The sequence below is a fragment of the Trichoderma camerunense genome (genome assembly GCF_050948025.1).
Source record: "Trichoderma camerunense strain CBS 138272 chromosome Unknown V8C40scaffold_4, whole genome shotgun sequence".
In the NCBI taxonomy this organism is placed as follows: domain Eukaryota; kingdom Fungi; phylum Ascomycota; class Sordariomycetes; order Hypocreales; family Hypocreaceae; genus Trichoderma; species Trichoderma camerunense.
Genome location: NW_028145366.1, coordinates 1,548,724 through 1,565,238, shown reverse-complemented (window position 1 = coordinate 1,565,238; position 16,515 = coordinate 1,548,724). Strand labels below are relative to the sequence as shown.

The 16,515-nt window shown below is 52.1% G+C and overlaps 4 protein-coding genes across 4 annotated transcripts; 3 read left to right on the top strand and 1 right to left on the bottom strand.

Moving 5' to 3' along the window:
* The first annotated feature begins 65 nt into the window (after positions 1-65).
* On the top strand, positions 66-1,881 carry V8C40DRAFT_237803 (uncharacterized protein). The gene is made up of 3 exons (XM_083214318.1): positions 66-199; positions 291-780; positions 842-1,881. Exons 2-3 carry the CDS (start codon positions 431-433, stop codon positions 1,569-1,571), a joined length of 1,080 nt encoding a protein of 359 aa, XP_083076437.1. The 5' UTR covers positions 66-199; positions 291-430; the 3' UTR covers positions 1,572-1,881.
* A 1,359-nt stretch (positions 1,882-3,240) lies between these two features.
* V8C40DRAFT_163071 (type I polyketide synthase) lies at positions 3,241-10,834 on the top strand. Its single transcript, XM_083211495.1, has 3 exons — positions 3,241-3,618; positions 3,683-9,684; positions 9,745-10,834. The coding sequence occupies exons 1-3, from the start codon at positions 3,429-3,431 to the stop codon at positions 10,591-10,593; spliced, it is 7,041 nt and encodes a 2,346-aa protein (XP_083076436.1). The 5' UTR covers positions 3,241-3,428; the 3' UTR covers positions 10,594-10,834.
* On the bottom strand, positions 10,806-11,907 carry V8C40DRAFT_237801 (SGNH/GDSL hydrolase family protein). The gene has a single exon (XM_083214317.1). It carries the CDS (start codon positions 11,795-11,797, stop codon positions 10,988-10,990), a length of 810 nt encoding a protein of 269 aa, XP_083076435.1. The 5' UTR covers positions 11,798-11,907; the 3' UTR covers positions 10,806-10,987.
* Positions 11,908-13,386: 1,479 nt separating this feature from the next.
* Positions 13,387-15,431, top strand: V8C40DRAFT_163038 (cytochrome P450). Its single transcript, XM_083211494.1, has 3 exons — positions 13,387-14,037; positions 14,111-14,971; positions 15,031-15,431. The coding sequence occupies exons 1-3, from the start codon at positions 13,627-13,629 to the stop codon at positions 15,319-15,321; spliced, it is 1,563 nt and encodes a 520-aa protein (XP_083076434.1). The 5' UTR covers positions 13,387-13,626; the 3' UTR covers positions 15,322-15,431.
* Positions 15,432-16,515: the final 1,084 nt, after the last annotated feature.

The window sequence follows — 16,515 nt, the reverse complement described above, 5'->3', positions numbered from 1 at the left end:
ATCTGTGAGCTCAGCAAACGAATGCGAAAATCCCGGTCTTATGGCTGACGATGCCGCACGGGCGACCTCGGACCGCAGCGGGGACCTCCGGCCCGCCAGGAACTCGGAGCTCAACGGTCTTACACCAGCTGCAAGGTCAAACACCACGAATGCTAAGGGAATGTTGATGTCAGCTCGGCATCCTGACAGCGCAGTTGTTGTACGTTTGCCTAAAAGATCGCGCTTCTCGTAGTTTTGCTCTCCGCAGCATGCTAGTATAAACAAAGATGCCATCCTCTCACACGAAACAGCACCCTTACCGGAGTCGCCCAAAAAAACGAAACGGAACCGCTAGTTGTTGCCCACTCGTACTCGTACCGTACGCATCGACTTACTGCTGTTGCAGTGCACTAGCACAGCTTGCAAGGACAAAAAATTTATCACTTTAGTCATGGCCTTAGTCGACGCTTACTACGTCTTCAGGGCCTTTACCGGCCTTGGGTTTTACTCGCAATGGATTGTCATGATGCAGAACGGCTCTTTCATGACAATGCTTTGGACCAATCTGAAAGGAGTGTTTCCCACTGGCACCCCTGTCAAGACTTCCTGGACAGGCATTTGGCCCGTTGACTTTGTTCTCGGCCTGCTAGTTGTCTTTTTTGGTGCCGTCAACAACGTGGCAGACTTGAGCGATCTTGGTCCATTCCTAATGCTGGTGGATCTCGTCTTTGCACTGGTTGTCTTCAACATCATGACATTAGTTGAAGATCGTCGAAACAGGAAAACAGGCCCACTGAGATAGTATGTTTATTCCATTACAACCCAACTTACGACTCCAGACTAATCTGTAATTGTTGATAAGTCCGGCGGTATGGCAGTTCTTGTGGAACTGGTGTGGCGCGGCTTCCGTGCTCCCCGTGTATTGCCACCTGTACGTGTCAAAGAGACTAGGCAGCAAGACTTCGCTCCTCTCAAACGACCAGGCCCAGGCCCTTCCACTTACGGCACTCTGGAGTATCGTCATTTCGCTCCCGCTCTTGCTCCCTTCAGCCCTGGGAGCCCAGCCGTTTGATATCCAGGATGGCGTGGTCGTCTGGTTCTTTGGCCCTTTCTTCCTGGGCCTCTTCCAAGACCTTGTTAGCGTCCTGTTTTCTGGAGAAAACTACAAGGGAATTCGCAAGCCAGTTACTCTCGCTTACTGGATTGTTGGCCTCACCAGCGCTGTGGTCCACATTGGAGTTGCAGTGTGGGCTTACACTGCTCCTGAGTTATCGTGGTATCGCGTCTACTGGCCTAATCATGCTGCTGTCATAGCTGACAGCCCGACTTACATGACTGAAGGTGCAATGCTCTTCATGCAATATGACCATGTTCTCATCTACTTGTGTGTGATCGGCATGGGGCTGTACATGCTCAGTCCTCAGAAGGCTGTAACTTCTCAGTTTCTGGGAGAGAAGATCAGGGCGGGCTGGCCGATGGTAAAACTCACTGCCATTACCGCAGCTGCAGGGCCCGGAGCGGGGCTGGCATGGCTGATGTGCCATAGAGAAGGGGAGTTGGATGCGGCAGCCGAACAGAGGAAACGCAGATGAATAGGCGAATTTGGTTTGTTGAAAACTAGCAGGAATTGCCGTAGCTGGGCTCGGATGGTTAATGACCGAGAGGCGGGAGTCTAGCCTGTAGGAGCTGCATGTAAGCGAAGTAAGCAAGGGGACATGGGGCTGTATCGTTGAACATGGTGGATACAGTAATGGAGGATGTGGCTGAGAGGTATATTTTGGCATAATAGGAATTCCTTATATGTACAGATAATGCAACATGCATGCATGAAACAGACTGATACCTTCCTAGAGCATTGGTAGTTTATAGTGTTGTTAGCTAACAATCAAACCTGTCTATTGGCAATGGTCGTTGGCTTCCTTAGCCATGGTACGATACAATCTATGTGAAATCTATTCGAGAACAAGCTTCCGCTGTTATGTAACAAACAACCTAGATTCTCCATTTTTTAAGGACATGGATAAACCTATCTACGTGGGAGCAAATCTACTGCATTGAAAGCCTGGGTAGTTGTAGATGGTGGCGAAAATTACACAGAAACCAATTCACCAAACACTTGGATCTAACTCTGTATTCAAACGAATCCTCCCATAATACAGAGTTTGAAAACAATAAACAACTTGTAAAAAAATTAATTTTCCATTTTCAATCTTTTCTTTGTTATCTGATTCCCTTTCTCCATTGGATCATCAACTATCAATGTTCCTCCCGGGTAATTCTAATCTTCACATGTAAGCGTGGCGGTTATTTTGTCGACATCGTTCTCGATTTCCCATTCCGGACCTTGATAGCACTATTCGGAACCGCTTGCTCCGCTTACTAGGTTTAGAGTATTATATGTGACAAATGGGTGTGTAACTTACTGGTAATCGATGCATGCACAGTAACGCGAACATGTGGCCGGGATGCATGTACCTGTCATTTCGTAATAGTACATAATCGCCTCCGCACCCCTGGGATCTGGGATAGATAAGATGAGGGCGCTTATTCGCGCAAACTGCGCACTCCCTCCCGGTCTCCAGGGTCTCGGAGCGGGTCGAAGCGTTGCTCGGACACGAGAGAAGCTGTGCTGATGGGATGCTAGCCCCGATGAGGCAGCCCCGATCTGATCTGTGGATCCGAGGGCGCGCAATTCAAGTGCGTCTTACACCGGAGGAGGAGGATCGCCGCAGCTTTGGAGGCTTGGGAGTCAAGGGCCGCGGATCGTGGGGTGGCAGGGGTAGAACAATGGCGAAGGCCCTCGTGGCTCTGGTTTGTAAGGAAGTGCCGTCAGCCCCCTTCAGACAAGGCCAGTAACTGTAAACTGTAACACTAGACTAGACGGCTTCCTACCGCACATGCATAAGACCCTGCATCTAACACTTGATCCGCTGGGCGGACCTGATACTAGCATACTCGGTGATCCGTATATTCGCACTCCGCGAGGCGTATGGAGTCATCTCGGACGGCGGGAGCTTGTAACGCAGCCGCCGTGCTTACACTTGGCCAACGGCTTATCGGATTTGCGCAGCGCAGTATCTGTCTATCAGATTGAGAGGCAGACGGGCACCGCTCCGGAGCGGCATACGCCGTAGTACCTGAGATGCCGCAGATTTGTGAGATATGTGATAGCCATGTAGGCGTCAAACGATGAATGACAATAGGTATAATAGTCTCGTCCTGGCCGCTTCCAAAGTGAACTGAATTCTCTCCATCCCCCCCACAAGATCAATCAACTTACACACAGCCTTGGTGCAGAGCACCCTCGCAAACAACTCCAGAAGCTCCAAAGCCCCGAAAACCTTCTCTTCGAAAGCTTCAACTTCGTTTTGAAAACGCAACTCGAAAAGTCAACCCCACCTGAATAACTTTTGTATCCCCCAAATACAATCATTATTCAAGACTTCAAGATGCCTGCTGTTACTCGAAACGCTAGCCCTTCTTCCCAGTCGTCTTTTGACGGTCTGCACAACTCTGATACGTCCCCATCCAGCGCTGCCTCTTCCGCTGGCGATGACGAGTATGCTGCCGCCTCTTTCCCCGACTACGCTGAGAAGCCTCTCGATGAACAATTGGAGCCAATTGCTGTTGTTGGCATGGGTACGTATTACTATTAGTTTCCACTTTCGACTTTCACGAATTGAGTTGCTTACTCCCCTTACAGGTTGCCGTCTGCCCGGCGATGTCAAGTCTGCTTCCGAATTCTGGGACCTTATGATGAGCAAGGGCACTGGTAACACGCCCAAGGTCCCTTCGACTCGATTCAACATCGACGCCCACATTCACAAGAACAATGACCGACCTGGAAGCTTCGGTGTCCTTGGTGGATACTTCCTCAAGGATGATCTTGCGGACTTCGATCCCGGTTTGTTCGGTATCACCCCCGTCGAGGCCATGTGGATGGACCCCCAACAGCGAAAGCTGCTCGAGGTTGTCTACGAGGCTCTCGAGTCCGGTGGTATCTCTCTGGAGAAGATTGCTGGCACTCGAACTGCCGTCTTCGCCGCTAGTTTCACTGCTGATTGGCAGCAGATGGCCTTCAAGGAGCACTCTTTCCGTCACTCCTTGGCTGCCACCGGTGTCGACACTGGTATCATCAGCAACCGTATCAGCCACGTCTTCAACCTGAACGGTCCTAGCATCATGTGCAACACTGCTTGCTCATCTTCCGTCTACGCTCTCCACAACGCTTGCAACGCCCTCCGAAACAAGGAGTGTGAGGGTGCCATCGTTGGTGGTGTTAACCTGATCATCACTGTTGACCAGCACATGAACACTGCCAAGCTTGGTGTCTTGTCCCCCACTTCGACTTGCCACACCTTCGATGCCTCTGCTGATGGTTATGGCCGTGCTGATGCTGTGGGTGCCGTTTACCTGAAGCGTCTCTCGGATGCTATCCGTGATGGTGACCCAATCCGTGGTGTTATTCGATCCAGTGCTACCAACTCCAACGGCAAGGTCCCTGCTGCTGGTATCACCCACCCCAACCGTGATGGTCAGGCTCATGTCATTGCCGCTGCCTACAAGCGCGGTGGTGATCTCGATCCCCGCCTGACTGGTTACTTTGAGTGCCACGGTACTGGTACCGCTGTCGGTGACCCTCTCGAGGTCAACGCCGTTTCCATTGCCATGAACCAGGACCGCAAGCCTGGTGAGGAGCCCCTGTGGATCGGTGCAGTCAAGACAAACATTGGCCACTCTGAAGCTGCCAGTGGTCTGTCTGCCCTCATCAAGGCCATCATGATTGTCGAGCGTGGTGTTATCCCCGCCACTCGTGGTCTTGTCAACCCCAGCCCTGCCATCAAGTGGGATGAGTGGAAGGTCAAGGTCCCTACTGATGCCGTTGCCTTCCCTCGTCACCTCCCCGTCCGTCGTGTTTCCATCAACTCTTTCGGATACGGTGGTACCAACGCTCACGTTATCGTTGAGGGCACCGACTCTCTGACTCGCAACGCCCCTGCCTACACCTACACAGACAGCTGGGCTCAGCAGCCAAAGACCACCGGTCGCCGCCGTGCTCTTGAGCGTAACCGCCCCTTCCTGCTGCCTTTCTCTGCTCACGACAAGGCCACTGTCCGCCGCAACATTGACGCCCACGGCAAGGTTGCCTCCAAGTACAGCCTGCTTGATCTTTCCTACACTCTGGGTAACCGCCGTAGCAACCTTGCCAGCAAGGGTTTCGCTGTCGCCAGCTACAACTCTCTGACCAAGGTCTTTGAGAATGTCGGCGAGAACTTCACCTTCGCTGACAAGAAGAACATCCGCTCTGTCGGCTTTGTCTTCACTGGTCAGGGTGCTCAGTGGGCTCGCATGGGTGCTGACTTGATGGCTTACTGCCCTTCATTCCTCCGCTCCATTCGTGCTCTTGACCTTGTCCTTGAGGAGCTTCCCGATGGCCCCGAGTGGTCCATTGAGGATGTTCTCCTGGAGCATGCCGAGACCTCCCCCATCAGCGATGCCGAGTTCTCTCAGCCCCTTTGCACTGCTATCCAGATCGCCACTGTTCAGCTGCTCCGATCTTGGGGTGTCACCCCCAAGGTCACCGTTGGTCACTCTTCTGGTGAGATTGCCGCTTCTTACGCTGCTGGCTTGGTCTCTGCCGATGAGGCCATCGTTGCTGCCTACTACCGTGGTAAGGTTGCTCGTGATGTCAACACTGGCGGTGCAATGATGGCCGTTGGCCTCGGCGCTGAGGCTGTTGAGAAGTACCTGGCCGAGTACCAGGGCAAGGTTGTAGTTGCTTGTCACAACTCCCCTGCTCTTGTTACCCTGTCTGGTGACGGTGATGCTCTCGAGCTCGTCCGGGCCAAGCTTGACGCTGACGGTGTCTTTGCCCGTCCTGTCAAGACCAACGGCAAGGCCTACCACTCCCACCACATGGCTCCTGTCGCCGAGAAGTACGAGGCGATGGTCCGAGCCACCAAGGAGAAGGTCAAGGGCAGCCTTCCTCTGGCTACCAACGCCAAGATGGTCTCATCTGTTTACAACAAGGTCCTCGGCGATGAGGACGTCGTTGACGAGACTTACTGGAGTGCCAACCTTCGCAGCCCTGTCCTGTTCGACCAGGCTGTCACCACCATCCTAGCTGCTGAGGAATTCTCCGATGTCGACCTGTTCATCGAGATTGGCCCTCACTCCGCCATGGCCGGTCCCATCAAGCAGATCAAGGCTGCCGTCAAGAACGACAAGATTGACTACATCCCTACTCTCTTGCGTGGCAAGAACTGTGCCGAGCAGCTCCTCAAGACTGCCGGTGAGCTCTTCCTCCGCAGCTACCCCGTGAACATGGAGAAGATCTCCAACGCCTACGTTGACCAGCGTGGTTCCAATGGCAAGGCTCTCAAGGGCCAAACCATTGTCGATCTCCCTCCCTACCAGTGGAACTACACTCGTCCCTTCTGGGCCGAGAGCCGTAGCTCTCAGGAGCAGCGTCTGCCCAAGTACCCTCGTCACGATGTTCTCGGACAGCTGGTCGTTGGTAACTCGCTGGCTGAGCCCACCTGGCGCAACATGCTCCGTATCCGCGATCTGCCCTGGCTCAAGCACCACCACCTGGGTGGTGAGTCTGTCTTCCCTGCTGCCGGCTACTTCGCCATGGCCATTGAAGCCATCCGACAGATCAACGAGACGAGTGCTAACCCCGTCAACATTGAGAGCTATGTTATCCGCGATGTGTCTATCAAGACTGCGCTCGTGACTCCCGATGACGATGATGGCATTGAAGTCCTCTTCAACATGCGCCCATCCATCATCGGTGCTGGCTGGTGGGACTGGAACGTCTCATCCGTCGACTCTGAGCGTGTCAAGAAGGACCACATGTCTGGTAGCATCAGCATCAACACTCGCCCTCGCGGCAAGACTCCTCGCTCTGTTCCTCACCTGCCTCAGCGTGCTACTGGCAAGGCTTGGAACCAGGCTCTGCGCGAGGTTGGCTTCGACTACGGCCCGACCTTCCAGGATATGGATGACATCCGCTTCGACGGCCGAAACTACCAGGCCGCCTCTTCAACCAACATCAAGCAGGTTGTTGACGAGACCCTGGGTGAGTCCCGATACATCCTGCACCCTGCTGTTATCGACTCTACTCTGCAGCTTGCCATCGCTGCCATTTACGCTGGTCGCACCAACGCCATGGACTGTGGTGTTGTGCCCGTCCAGGTCGATGAGGTCGCCATCTGGCCTCCTACCGAAGAGCAGCTCAAGGTGCAGAAGGCTTCTGCCTATGCTACTGTCCACCGCCGTGGTCTCCGTACTTCGGAGAGTAACGTCCAGATGGTTGCTGCTGACGGCGAGCTGATCATGGAACTCACCAACATGCGCGCCACTGCCTACGAGGCTGCCGTTCCTCAGAAGGCTGAGAGTGCTCTTGAGGAGGCTCCTTACGGCGAGATGTCTTGGGAACTTGACGTCGACGCCGTTGAGAACCGGGCTGGCCTCAGCGCTCCTGAGCTGGTCAACCTTGCTCTCTTCAAGTACCCTAGCTACAAGTCTATTGAGCTGGGTGCTAAGAACGCCGCTGCCATCCTCAGCCAGAACCCCCAGGCCTCTTACACCATCGTCACCGTCTCTGAGGAGGAGGCTGAGACTTTCAAGCCCATTGTTGCTCCTTACCACAACGCCAAGATTGTCGTTGTTGACCCTGAGCAGGAGCTCGAGACCCAGGGCCTCAAGAAGGAGTCTTTCGATATCCTCGTCGCTGGTGGTGCCGTGTCCCTGGACAGCCTCCTGAAGGCCGGAGCTACTGCCATTGGCGCCGGCGTCTCTGTCGCCAAGAAGGCTGAGGAGGCTACCAAGACCGACAAGCACTCTGTGCAGCTGGTTTACCGCACTACCCAGAGCTCCATTGTCTCTCCTGTGCGAACTGCCCTCGAGGCTCTTGGCTGGGAGGTCACTCTCTCCAGCCTTGAGGCTTCCCTGACCTCTGCTGTTCCTGAGCATGTCGTCGTCCTGGCTGACTTTGAGGGCCCTGTTCTGTTCACTCTCAAGGAGCAAGAGTTTGCTGCTATCCAGAACATCATTGCTAAGACCTCTAACCTTCTCTGGGTCAGCACTGGTGCTATCCTCGAGGGTAAGAAGCCCGAGTATGCCATGATCTCTGGTCTTGCTCGTGCCATTACCTCCGAGCAGGCTTCCATTGACTTCCGCACTCTTGACGTCGATCTCGACAACGTCAAGCCCGAGCAGACTGTCAAGGCCATCACCAAGATTGCTCAGCTCCAAGTGGCCAAGGCTGAGGAGCTTCCTGAGCGCGAGTTTGTCCTGTCCAACGGCAAGACTTACATCAGCCGACTTGTCCGCACCAAGGGCCTCAACAACGTCTACACCGGCGCCAACAAGGCTGAGGATGTCAAGTTCACCTTTGGTGAGCGCATTCACGGCAAGGCTCTCCGCAACAAGGTCGTCTTCCAGAAGGAGGACTCCGCCCCTGAGGTCAAGCCTGGCCATGTTGAGGTTGAGGTTCTGAGCTCCGGTCTCACCAAGGAGGGCGTTCTCGTCATCAACGGTGTTGACTATGCCACCACCTTCAGCCACGAGATTGGCGGTGTTGTCAAGCGAGTTGGATCTGGTGCTTCTGGCTTCCAGGTTGGTGACAAGGTTGTTGGATTCAGCATTGGTCGCTTTGACAGCTACCAGCAAGTCCCTGCTACGCTCCTCCACAAGGTTGCCAGCGGTGATGATCTCACTGGCATTGTCAGCAGCTTGACTGCTTATGCCGCTGCTCTGCACGGACTCCAGACTCTTGCCTCTGTCCAAGACGACGAGAACGTTCTTGTCCTCGGCAACTCTGGTTTCGCTGGTGCCGCCGCCATCAAGGTTGCTCAGCTCAAGGGCGCCACCGTCTATGCTGTGGCCAAGACTGATGACGAGGCTGCCTTCTTGGAGAAGCAGTTCGGCCTCAAGACCGAGAACATCCTCCGTCCTTCCAACGGCCTGGTCTCCGAGCAGCTTGAGAAGCTCACCAACGGCCACGGTGCCGATGTTGTCTTCAGCGCCGGCAGCGTTGACTCCAACGATGCTCACGAAGCATGGCGTACCATTGCTTCTTTCGGTCGCTTCGTTGACAGCGGTCGCAAGGACAACCTCAGCCGCAGCGTCCTTGACGGTATCCCCGTCCAGAAGAGCGCCAGCTACCTTCCCTTCGACATCATCGAGGCTCTGGGCTCTAAGCCCCAGCTTCTGGCTAGACTCCTGCCTGCCATCGTTGAGATTGCTAAGCAGCCTTCTGCCGCTCCTGGCGCTACCAAGGCCATCGAGCTGGCTGACCTTGACAAGGCTGTTGCTGCTTACTCCGATGCCTTTGGCTCCGCCAAGTCTGTTGTCGAGTACCAGGCCTCTGTGACGCCCATCCAGACTCTGCCTACCCGCACTAAGCTTCAGTTCAACGCTGACTCTACCTACCTGCTTGTCGGATGCTTGGGTGGTCTCGGTCGTAGCTTGACCTCGTGGATGATGGAATCTGGAGCTCGCCGCTTCACTTTCCTCTCCCGATCTGGTGCGGACCAACCCTCCGCTGCCAAGCTGGTCGCCGACCTTGAGGCTGCCGGAGCCATTGTCCAGGTTGTCCGCGGTGACGCCACTTCTCGCGATGATGTTGTCCGTGCTGTCAACGGCATCCCTGCCGAGAACCCTATCAAGGGTGTTGTCCATGCTGCTATGGTTCTGAGAGTAAGTTGACAACCTAAAAGTCTCAAAGATAGGATAAGCATGACTAACCATAATCACCAGGATGCTCTCTTCCACTCCATGACCTACGAGGCCTGGAAGCAGTCTACTAACCCCAAGGTTGTCGGTGCCCAGAACCTTCACTCCGTTCTGGCCGAGACTCCTCTTGACTTCTTTGTCATGACTTCTTCCGTCTCAGGTATCCTGGGTACTCCCGGCCAGGGCAACTATGCTGCTGCCAACGCCTACCTCGACTCCCTTGCCCGCTTCCGCCACACTCAGTCCAAGGCTCCCGCCACCTCCGTTGTCCTGCCTATGGTTCTCGGTGTTGGTGTCGTTGCTGAGAACGTTGAGCTTGAGGATGCCCTTAAGCGCAAGGGTATGTACGGTGTTGATGAGGAGCACCTTCTCCAGTCCTTCGAGGCTGCCATGATCTCCAACACCCTGGAGACTGTTCCTGACCACGTTGTTGTCGGTCTTGACCCTGCTCTGCTGCAGAAGGCTGTCAACGATGCCGCTGCTGTTGACAGCTTCTGGCTCGAGGATGCCCGCTTCAGCCACATGGTCCACGACATCAACTCCTCCGCCGATGACGCCGGTGCTGGTGCCGGTGGCCAGAGCATTGTTGCTACTATCAAGGCCGCTGAGACCCTCGCTGAGGCTATCACTGCTGTCAACGAGCACTTTGTTGACAAGCTGGCTCGCATGCTCATGCTCAACCCTGAAGATGTCGACCCTGAGAACGGTTCCATTGCCTCTTATGGTATCGACTCCATGATTGGTGCTGAGCTGCGAAACTGGATCTTCAAGGAGTACAAGATGGATGTGCCCTTCCAGCAGCTGCTTGGACCTACTCTGACCATCTGCAAGTTTGCCGCCCAAGTCTGCGCTGCCCAGGGACGTGAGGCGTAAGGGGATGATGATACATGCTATAATGAACGAAAATAGTTCGGTCAACGGAGATGGATGAAACGCTGTGGGGGCGTGCAGTCACATTGATGTGATCGACCAAAAAAAAGAAGTAATAGATAAAATGGTTTCCTTTTTCTCTTTTTTCCAATAGCATAACGACATATCAATTCTCTTTTCTTCTTAATATATAGATAGTTAGATTGATAGTTTATGAATAAAGCGTTTTTTTTTTTTGAACTCATTTTGCTCTAAATATTACTTGACTTTTCTTTCTAGTAAAGGTCTAGATCTGTTGACCCTAGAGATGCGCCTTTAAGGTAGATGCTAAATGCTCGAGCAACTCGATCACAAGTTCCATAGGGAAAAGTCTCCAAACAGGCCATCATCGGTTCTATTATTCCTTCACTTGAACTTCCTGCCATAGCGTGTCCGGTAAATTCTCCCTATCTACATCAAAGATGTGTGGTAGTACCGTCGGTAGTGCTTCTGACCGTAGTTCTGGGAAATCCCTCTTGATCACCGCCAGCAGTTCATCATACCATATCCTGTAGCCTTCACCAGTCAGATGAACGCCATCTGTCAACAATTCCTTCAACACTGTGCCGCCCGTGCCTGATAGGCCCGGCACTGGCTGGCTTTTCTGCCACCCTACCCGCTCCATCATCGTATGCCACATATCAATGAACGGTACGCCACAGCGTGCCGCAACATCCTTCGCTACCTCTGAGTATTTCAGGTTGTGCATCACTCTGTTGTAGATGGGAGAATCTAGCATGTCTTCATCCACAGGACCTGGTCCCACCAGTAGGACTCTTTCGACGCCGGATTTCCGTGCCTGTTCCACAATCCATTCGAGATTCTCGCGATATGTTTCTACCGGCACGGTTTGTATGTCGCGCTCTGATGCATCATTCGTACCAATTTCCACTACCAAGAGTTTGATTGTCTCTCCAGCTGCAGTCTCTGCACGCAAGGTGGGCAGCAGCACGTGTTTCAGATGAATTGAGCTGTAACCTCCATATCCACGCGCAACCACGGAGAGTTTTCGGAAATAATAATGCTGCAGAGCGGGTGTGAGAGCAAAAGAGAGTGAGTGAATATCACTGCTGAGTTCTGTAAGGGAGTCTCCGAAAATGAGGATCTTATCGTGTGTGACTCGGCGGATAGCTAGGGCTGACGGCTCGTTGCTTTCGCCGACTGCCATTCTGCTTAGTTATGGCGATTGGTTCTACAGCTTGAAGTCGCCAATGTGCGCTGATATGCGTTTCAAGAGCAATCGTGTGTATTAAATTTTTCCAGATAATAGAATTACTTTAATTGCGGCTCGGATTAATTCTTGGTGATATACTCGGCAAGATACATTGGAGTGAGTTGAATGGCGGGGCTAAGATGACAACCAATGGCCAATTTAACGCCGTCTGTATAGCTCCACATTGGGCGATAAGTTTTCAGACTGTCAAGATAATTCCACTTGTGTTTAATTCTAAGATGATTTCACGATACCTGTAAAAAGTAGGCCCTAATTTGTTCCATTTTGGTTGTTCCTCATCCAAACTCGGGCAACAATGTCTTCAGTCAACCGTAGCTCGGTAGGTCTTAATCCACTTAGTGAAAAGAATGAAGAACAAAACCCCAGCTTCTTAGAGGGTACTCTCTTTCTAACTTCCTTCACTTGCTATATATCCATCTAGATGTTGAAATGATCTGTCATTTGCCCAAGTCAAGCCTCGCGATGTATCAGGCCTTGTCCTTAGGGCTGAACCAATCAAGTAAGCGCTATTGAGAAATGTCCGGAGACGGACATTTCATCCGACTCTCAGATCCAGATTTTGATGCTTAGATATGCGTGATGCTTCCGCCAGTGGATCAGCCGTGCTTATATATACCCGATATCCATATGGATGGAGCATGGCTTTGGTGGAGTTTATTTGTCTGCCAACAGGCGGGGCAAAGAAATGAGGGCGAAAACAGGCCATGAGAATTTTACGAGTAAGCACTTCCTCAATACTGATCCACATTCTCCCGTCTCACTTGCTCTACTTCGCCCGCTGGAGCTTCAAGCCACTCAGAAGCTTGTTTACGAGCATTTTCAAACATCATTATGGATAAGTACATATGGTATAGCTTTGACCACCAAGACTCGATTTCCTACTCTGGCCTCAGTTGTACAAATGGCGGCTGAGTTCCTCGTTCGGATTTATCACGTCATATTCACAAGCTGACGCAGACCTACCTCGGCTTCAGCTCATAAAAGTGAGACATACATTGCGTGGACAAACGCTAACACGGGGTATGACCTGGCACAGCATATAAAACACAGCTCTTCCGGCTTAAACAGCTTCGTCAAGCCCCCGGGTTCGTGCCGTCCCCCGCATCTATTGCTGGTAATGATTAGCCCCAACATGTGAAGATCGCACTAGCAGCACACATGACGGACATCAGTTCGAGTCCGGGGAACAATGAGGATCGTGTTGCCAAAAGCGGAAAAGACACGATTCGCGACGGCCACTCGATAAGATCCGACGCCCGTGCGTTGAGACATTGCCATTCCATCGGTCAACGCTTGTAATAGGTTACAGTGAGACACAACAGGAAATGTCTCTCACCTTTGCTCGTCTTGAGAGATAGACCAGGGTGTCTCGGTATGGCGCCATGTCGTAAATCGCGGGTGAACCATTGGGGTCTGGGGTATTGCTAAACCATGCTTAGTGCGTGCGGAGACACGGCTTTTCGAGTTGTTTGTGGGAGCACCAAACGGGACCGGACGAGCTTGAGGGGTCCGTCTTCAGCAATTGAGTTGGTCCGTCTCTCCTCTCCTGCTGCCGCTATAAATGTAGTGTTATGTAGTGATCCCCGTGGCTCCGTATATAGCCGCTCTATGACCACTCTTAGTTTGTCATAATGAAATGAAGTTCTGATAGCCGAGGGTGTCAGTGCTTTTTTTTTCTTCCAAAATTTTTATTCTCGCAATATTCGTTGTTGACTCATTCAGCATTCCTCCAATCCACATGCCACATCGCTGACACTGTTACCATGCAATTGTCTCTGGCAGCGGGCATTGCGGCCGCGGCGTTGGCTTTTGTCTATGTCGCGAACCTGATCCTCGAGAGCTTCCGATACAGAGCCCGATCCAGGGAACTAGGATGCAAGCCCCCCGTGTGGATGTCGGGTTATGACCCGACAGGCATTACCGATATCGTCTTGGGTGTGGATGCGAGCCGCAAGAAGCGATTCCCCATCCACGCTGCTGAGAACTTTGGACGCGAAGATAAGAAGCATGGCCGTACAGTTGGCACGCTGCGTGTTAAGGCGCCGCTTTTCCGAGACACCTTGGTGACGATTGATCCTCAGAACATCCAGACCATCCTCGCGCTGAAATTCAAGGACTTTGGCCTGGGTGTGAACCGGACTGAGAACTTTGAGCCATTGTTAGGACACGGCATTGTAAGTTTACGCTGCAGATATCCATCCGTACGCCATAGTTTGACGATAGCTGCTGACTGCTTTTGCGTGCAAGTTCGCGACAAACGGCAAGCAATGGGAGCACTCTAGAGCATTGCTGCGTCCGCAGTTCATCCGTGGCCAAGTCAGCGACCTTAACTTAGAAGAAGAGCACGTCAAGTCTTTGATGACGGTGCTCAATCGTCAGGTTGGTCCGGATGGCTGGACTGATCTGGTAGACCTTCTGCCTCTGTTCTTCCGCCTCACACTGGATTCCGCAACCGAGTTCCTCTTTGGAGAAAGCGTCAATAGCCAGCTCGAACAAGTTCACCCCACATCTGAAAAGGACGGCAACTTCGCATTTGCTTTTGACAAGGCACAGTATAATCTATCGATCGGGGCTCGTCTGGGGCCCAATTACTGGGTTGTCCACACTCCCGAGTTTAAACGCATGGTTAAAAGGGTTCACGCCTATGTCGACTACTTTGTTCAAAAGGCTCTCGTTCAGGGCGAGAAGATGCCTGTGAATGAGGACAAATATGTCTTCCTCAATGCACTGGCCAAAGAAACCCGAGATCCCGAAGAGCTGCGCTCTCAGCTTCTCAACATTTTGCTTGCCGGCCGAGACACCACTGCATCTACACTGGGATGGTTCTTCTACACCATGGCTGATCCCGCGTATGAGCCCGTATTCCGACGGCTGCGAGCAATCATTTTGGAAGAATTTGGAACATACTCCAACCCTAAAGAAATCACATTTGAGAAGATGAAAGGTTGCCAATATCTCCAATGGTGCCTGAATGAATGCCTGCGTTTATACCCCGCAGTGCCAATGAATGTCCGCACAGCACAAGTCGACACAACGCTGCCTATTGGCGGCGGCCCAGACGGACAGTCGCCGATTTTCGTACCAAAGGGCCAGGATGTTGGTTATTCGGTAGGCAACGATCTCAATGCACTCAGATCCAAAGGTAACATGCTAACATGAGCGTTCAGGTTCACTTGATGCACCGCCGCAAGGATATCTGGGGTCCTGATGCCGAAGTCTTCAAGCCGGAGAGGTGGGAGACGCGCAGGCCGGGCTGGGATTATCTTCCCTTCAACGGAGGACCAAGAATCTGCATCGGCCAACAATTTGCGCTTACCGAGGTTGGCTATGTTGTCATCCGACTGATGCAGCGCATCGACAACATTGATGGTTCACAAGTTGGCCCCATCAAGCACGGCCTGACTTTGACCAACTGCCCTGGCGAGGGAGTTAATGTCAAGCTACATTTTGCTGAGTAGATATGGCCATCTCACGAAAAGTTTTCTAGTTTTCTTTCTTCAATTATTTTCGTGTATTGTTGTATCTACTATGTTGAAATGGAAGAGCGGAGGAGTGGAATGAGCCTACCAAGCTGCTATTAGGCAGATACGAGCGGTGGAGCGAGCATTAACTGCATTATCCAACAAATGTAAAATAGCAGTATTGCGCCAGAATTGGTCAAATATTAATGAGTTCTTATGCTATTCCAATCTCCGTCTGCCTCACGAATTCTCTCTGTGTTTGGGCCGAGGTTAACTCCCGTGCGGAGAACTGTCCCAACGGCACATACATATTTTATCAACCAATGCTCACATACCCTATATAAAGATTGGAGATTAAAGCCCGTGAGACAACCAATTTTCAATGCAAAAACATTAACTTAAATCTATCCAGTGACTCAAGAAGACTTTCGGACAAGTCGTTGATGTCGCAAGCGCTCCACGCTTTGGTATCGCCCGTCAAGTTGATGTAATGGTCACTCTTCTTGCCAAATGTACTATTGCAAGCAATTTTCGATGCTCTCATTAAAAATGATTTACTTAGTCTCTGTGCTGAATATTATTCTGGTGTGCTATTTGACTACGCAACCATGTCTCAAACATCTCGAATTAACTCATGCAACGGTCGGCACAATTTGAAGACAGAGTTTGTTGAACAACTTGAGTCATTCCGGACTATAGATTGTCCGCCAAGTGCGCTTTCATACAAATTGCTGTCACACACCATTTCGCATGATCCGCTGCGCTTGGGCTCGTAATTCTCCGACTTGGCGATTCTCGGTACGACTTTGCAGTACGTACCAGCGTCATCTGGGATTTAAGCTTGGTTCTAAATGCTGATTCTCACGATCTAAAGACAAGAAATCGCGGGGAAGGCCAAGCGAATTGGAGAAATACAGTTTCCTGTAGTTGTAAATAAACCCATCCGAACTTTCTCCTCAATTAATCATTGGCTCGGGCTTCACACTCCGGTCAATTGTGGTACGAGGCGAAAAAGGCGCAAAGGTTCATCCAATGATTCGGTTGCATTTCCGCCTAGCCCACGTTGCCTCTTGTGTTAGGGAGCATTCATACTTTTATGCTAAGTGAACTACTATGCTTGGCTGTGCAGTGGCGTGAGCCGTACACGAGCTTGCGTGGAGTTTTCTCTTCTTTGCCTCACTGCTTTACCTC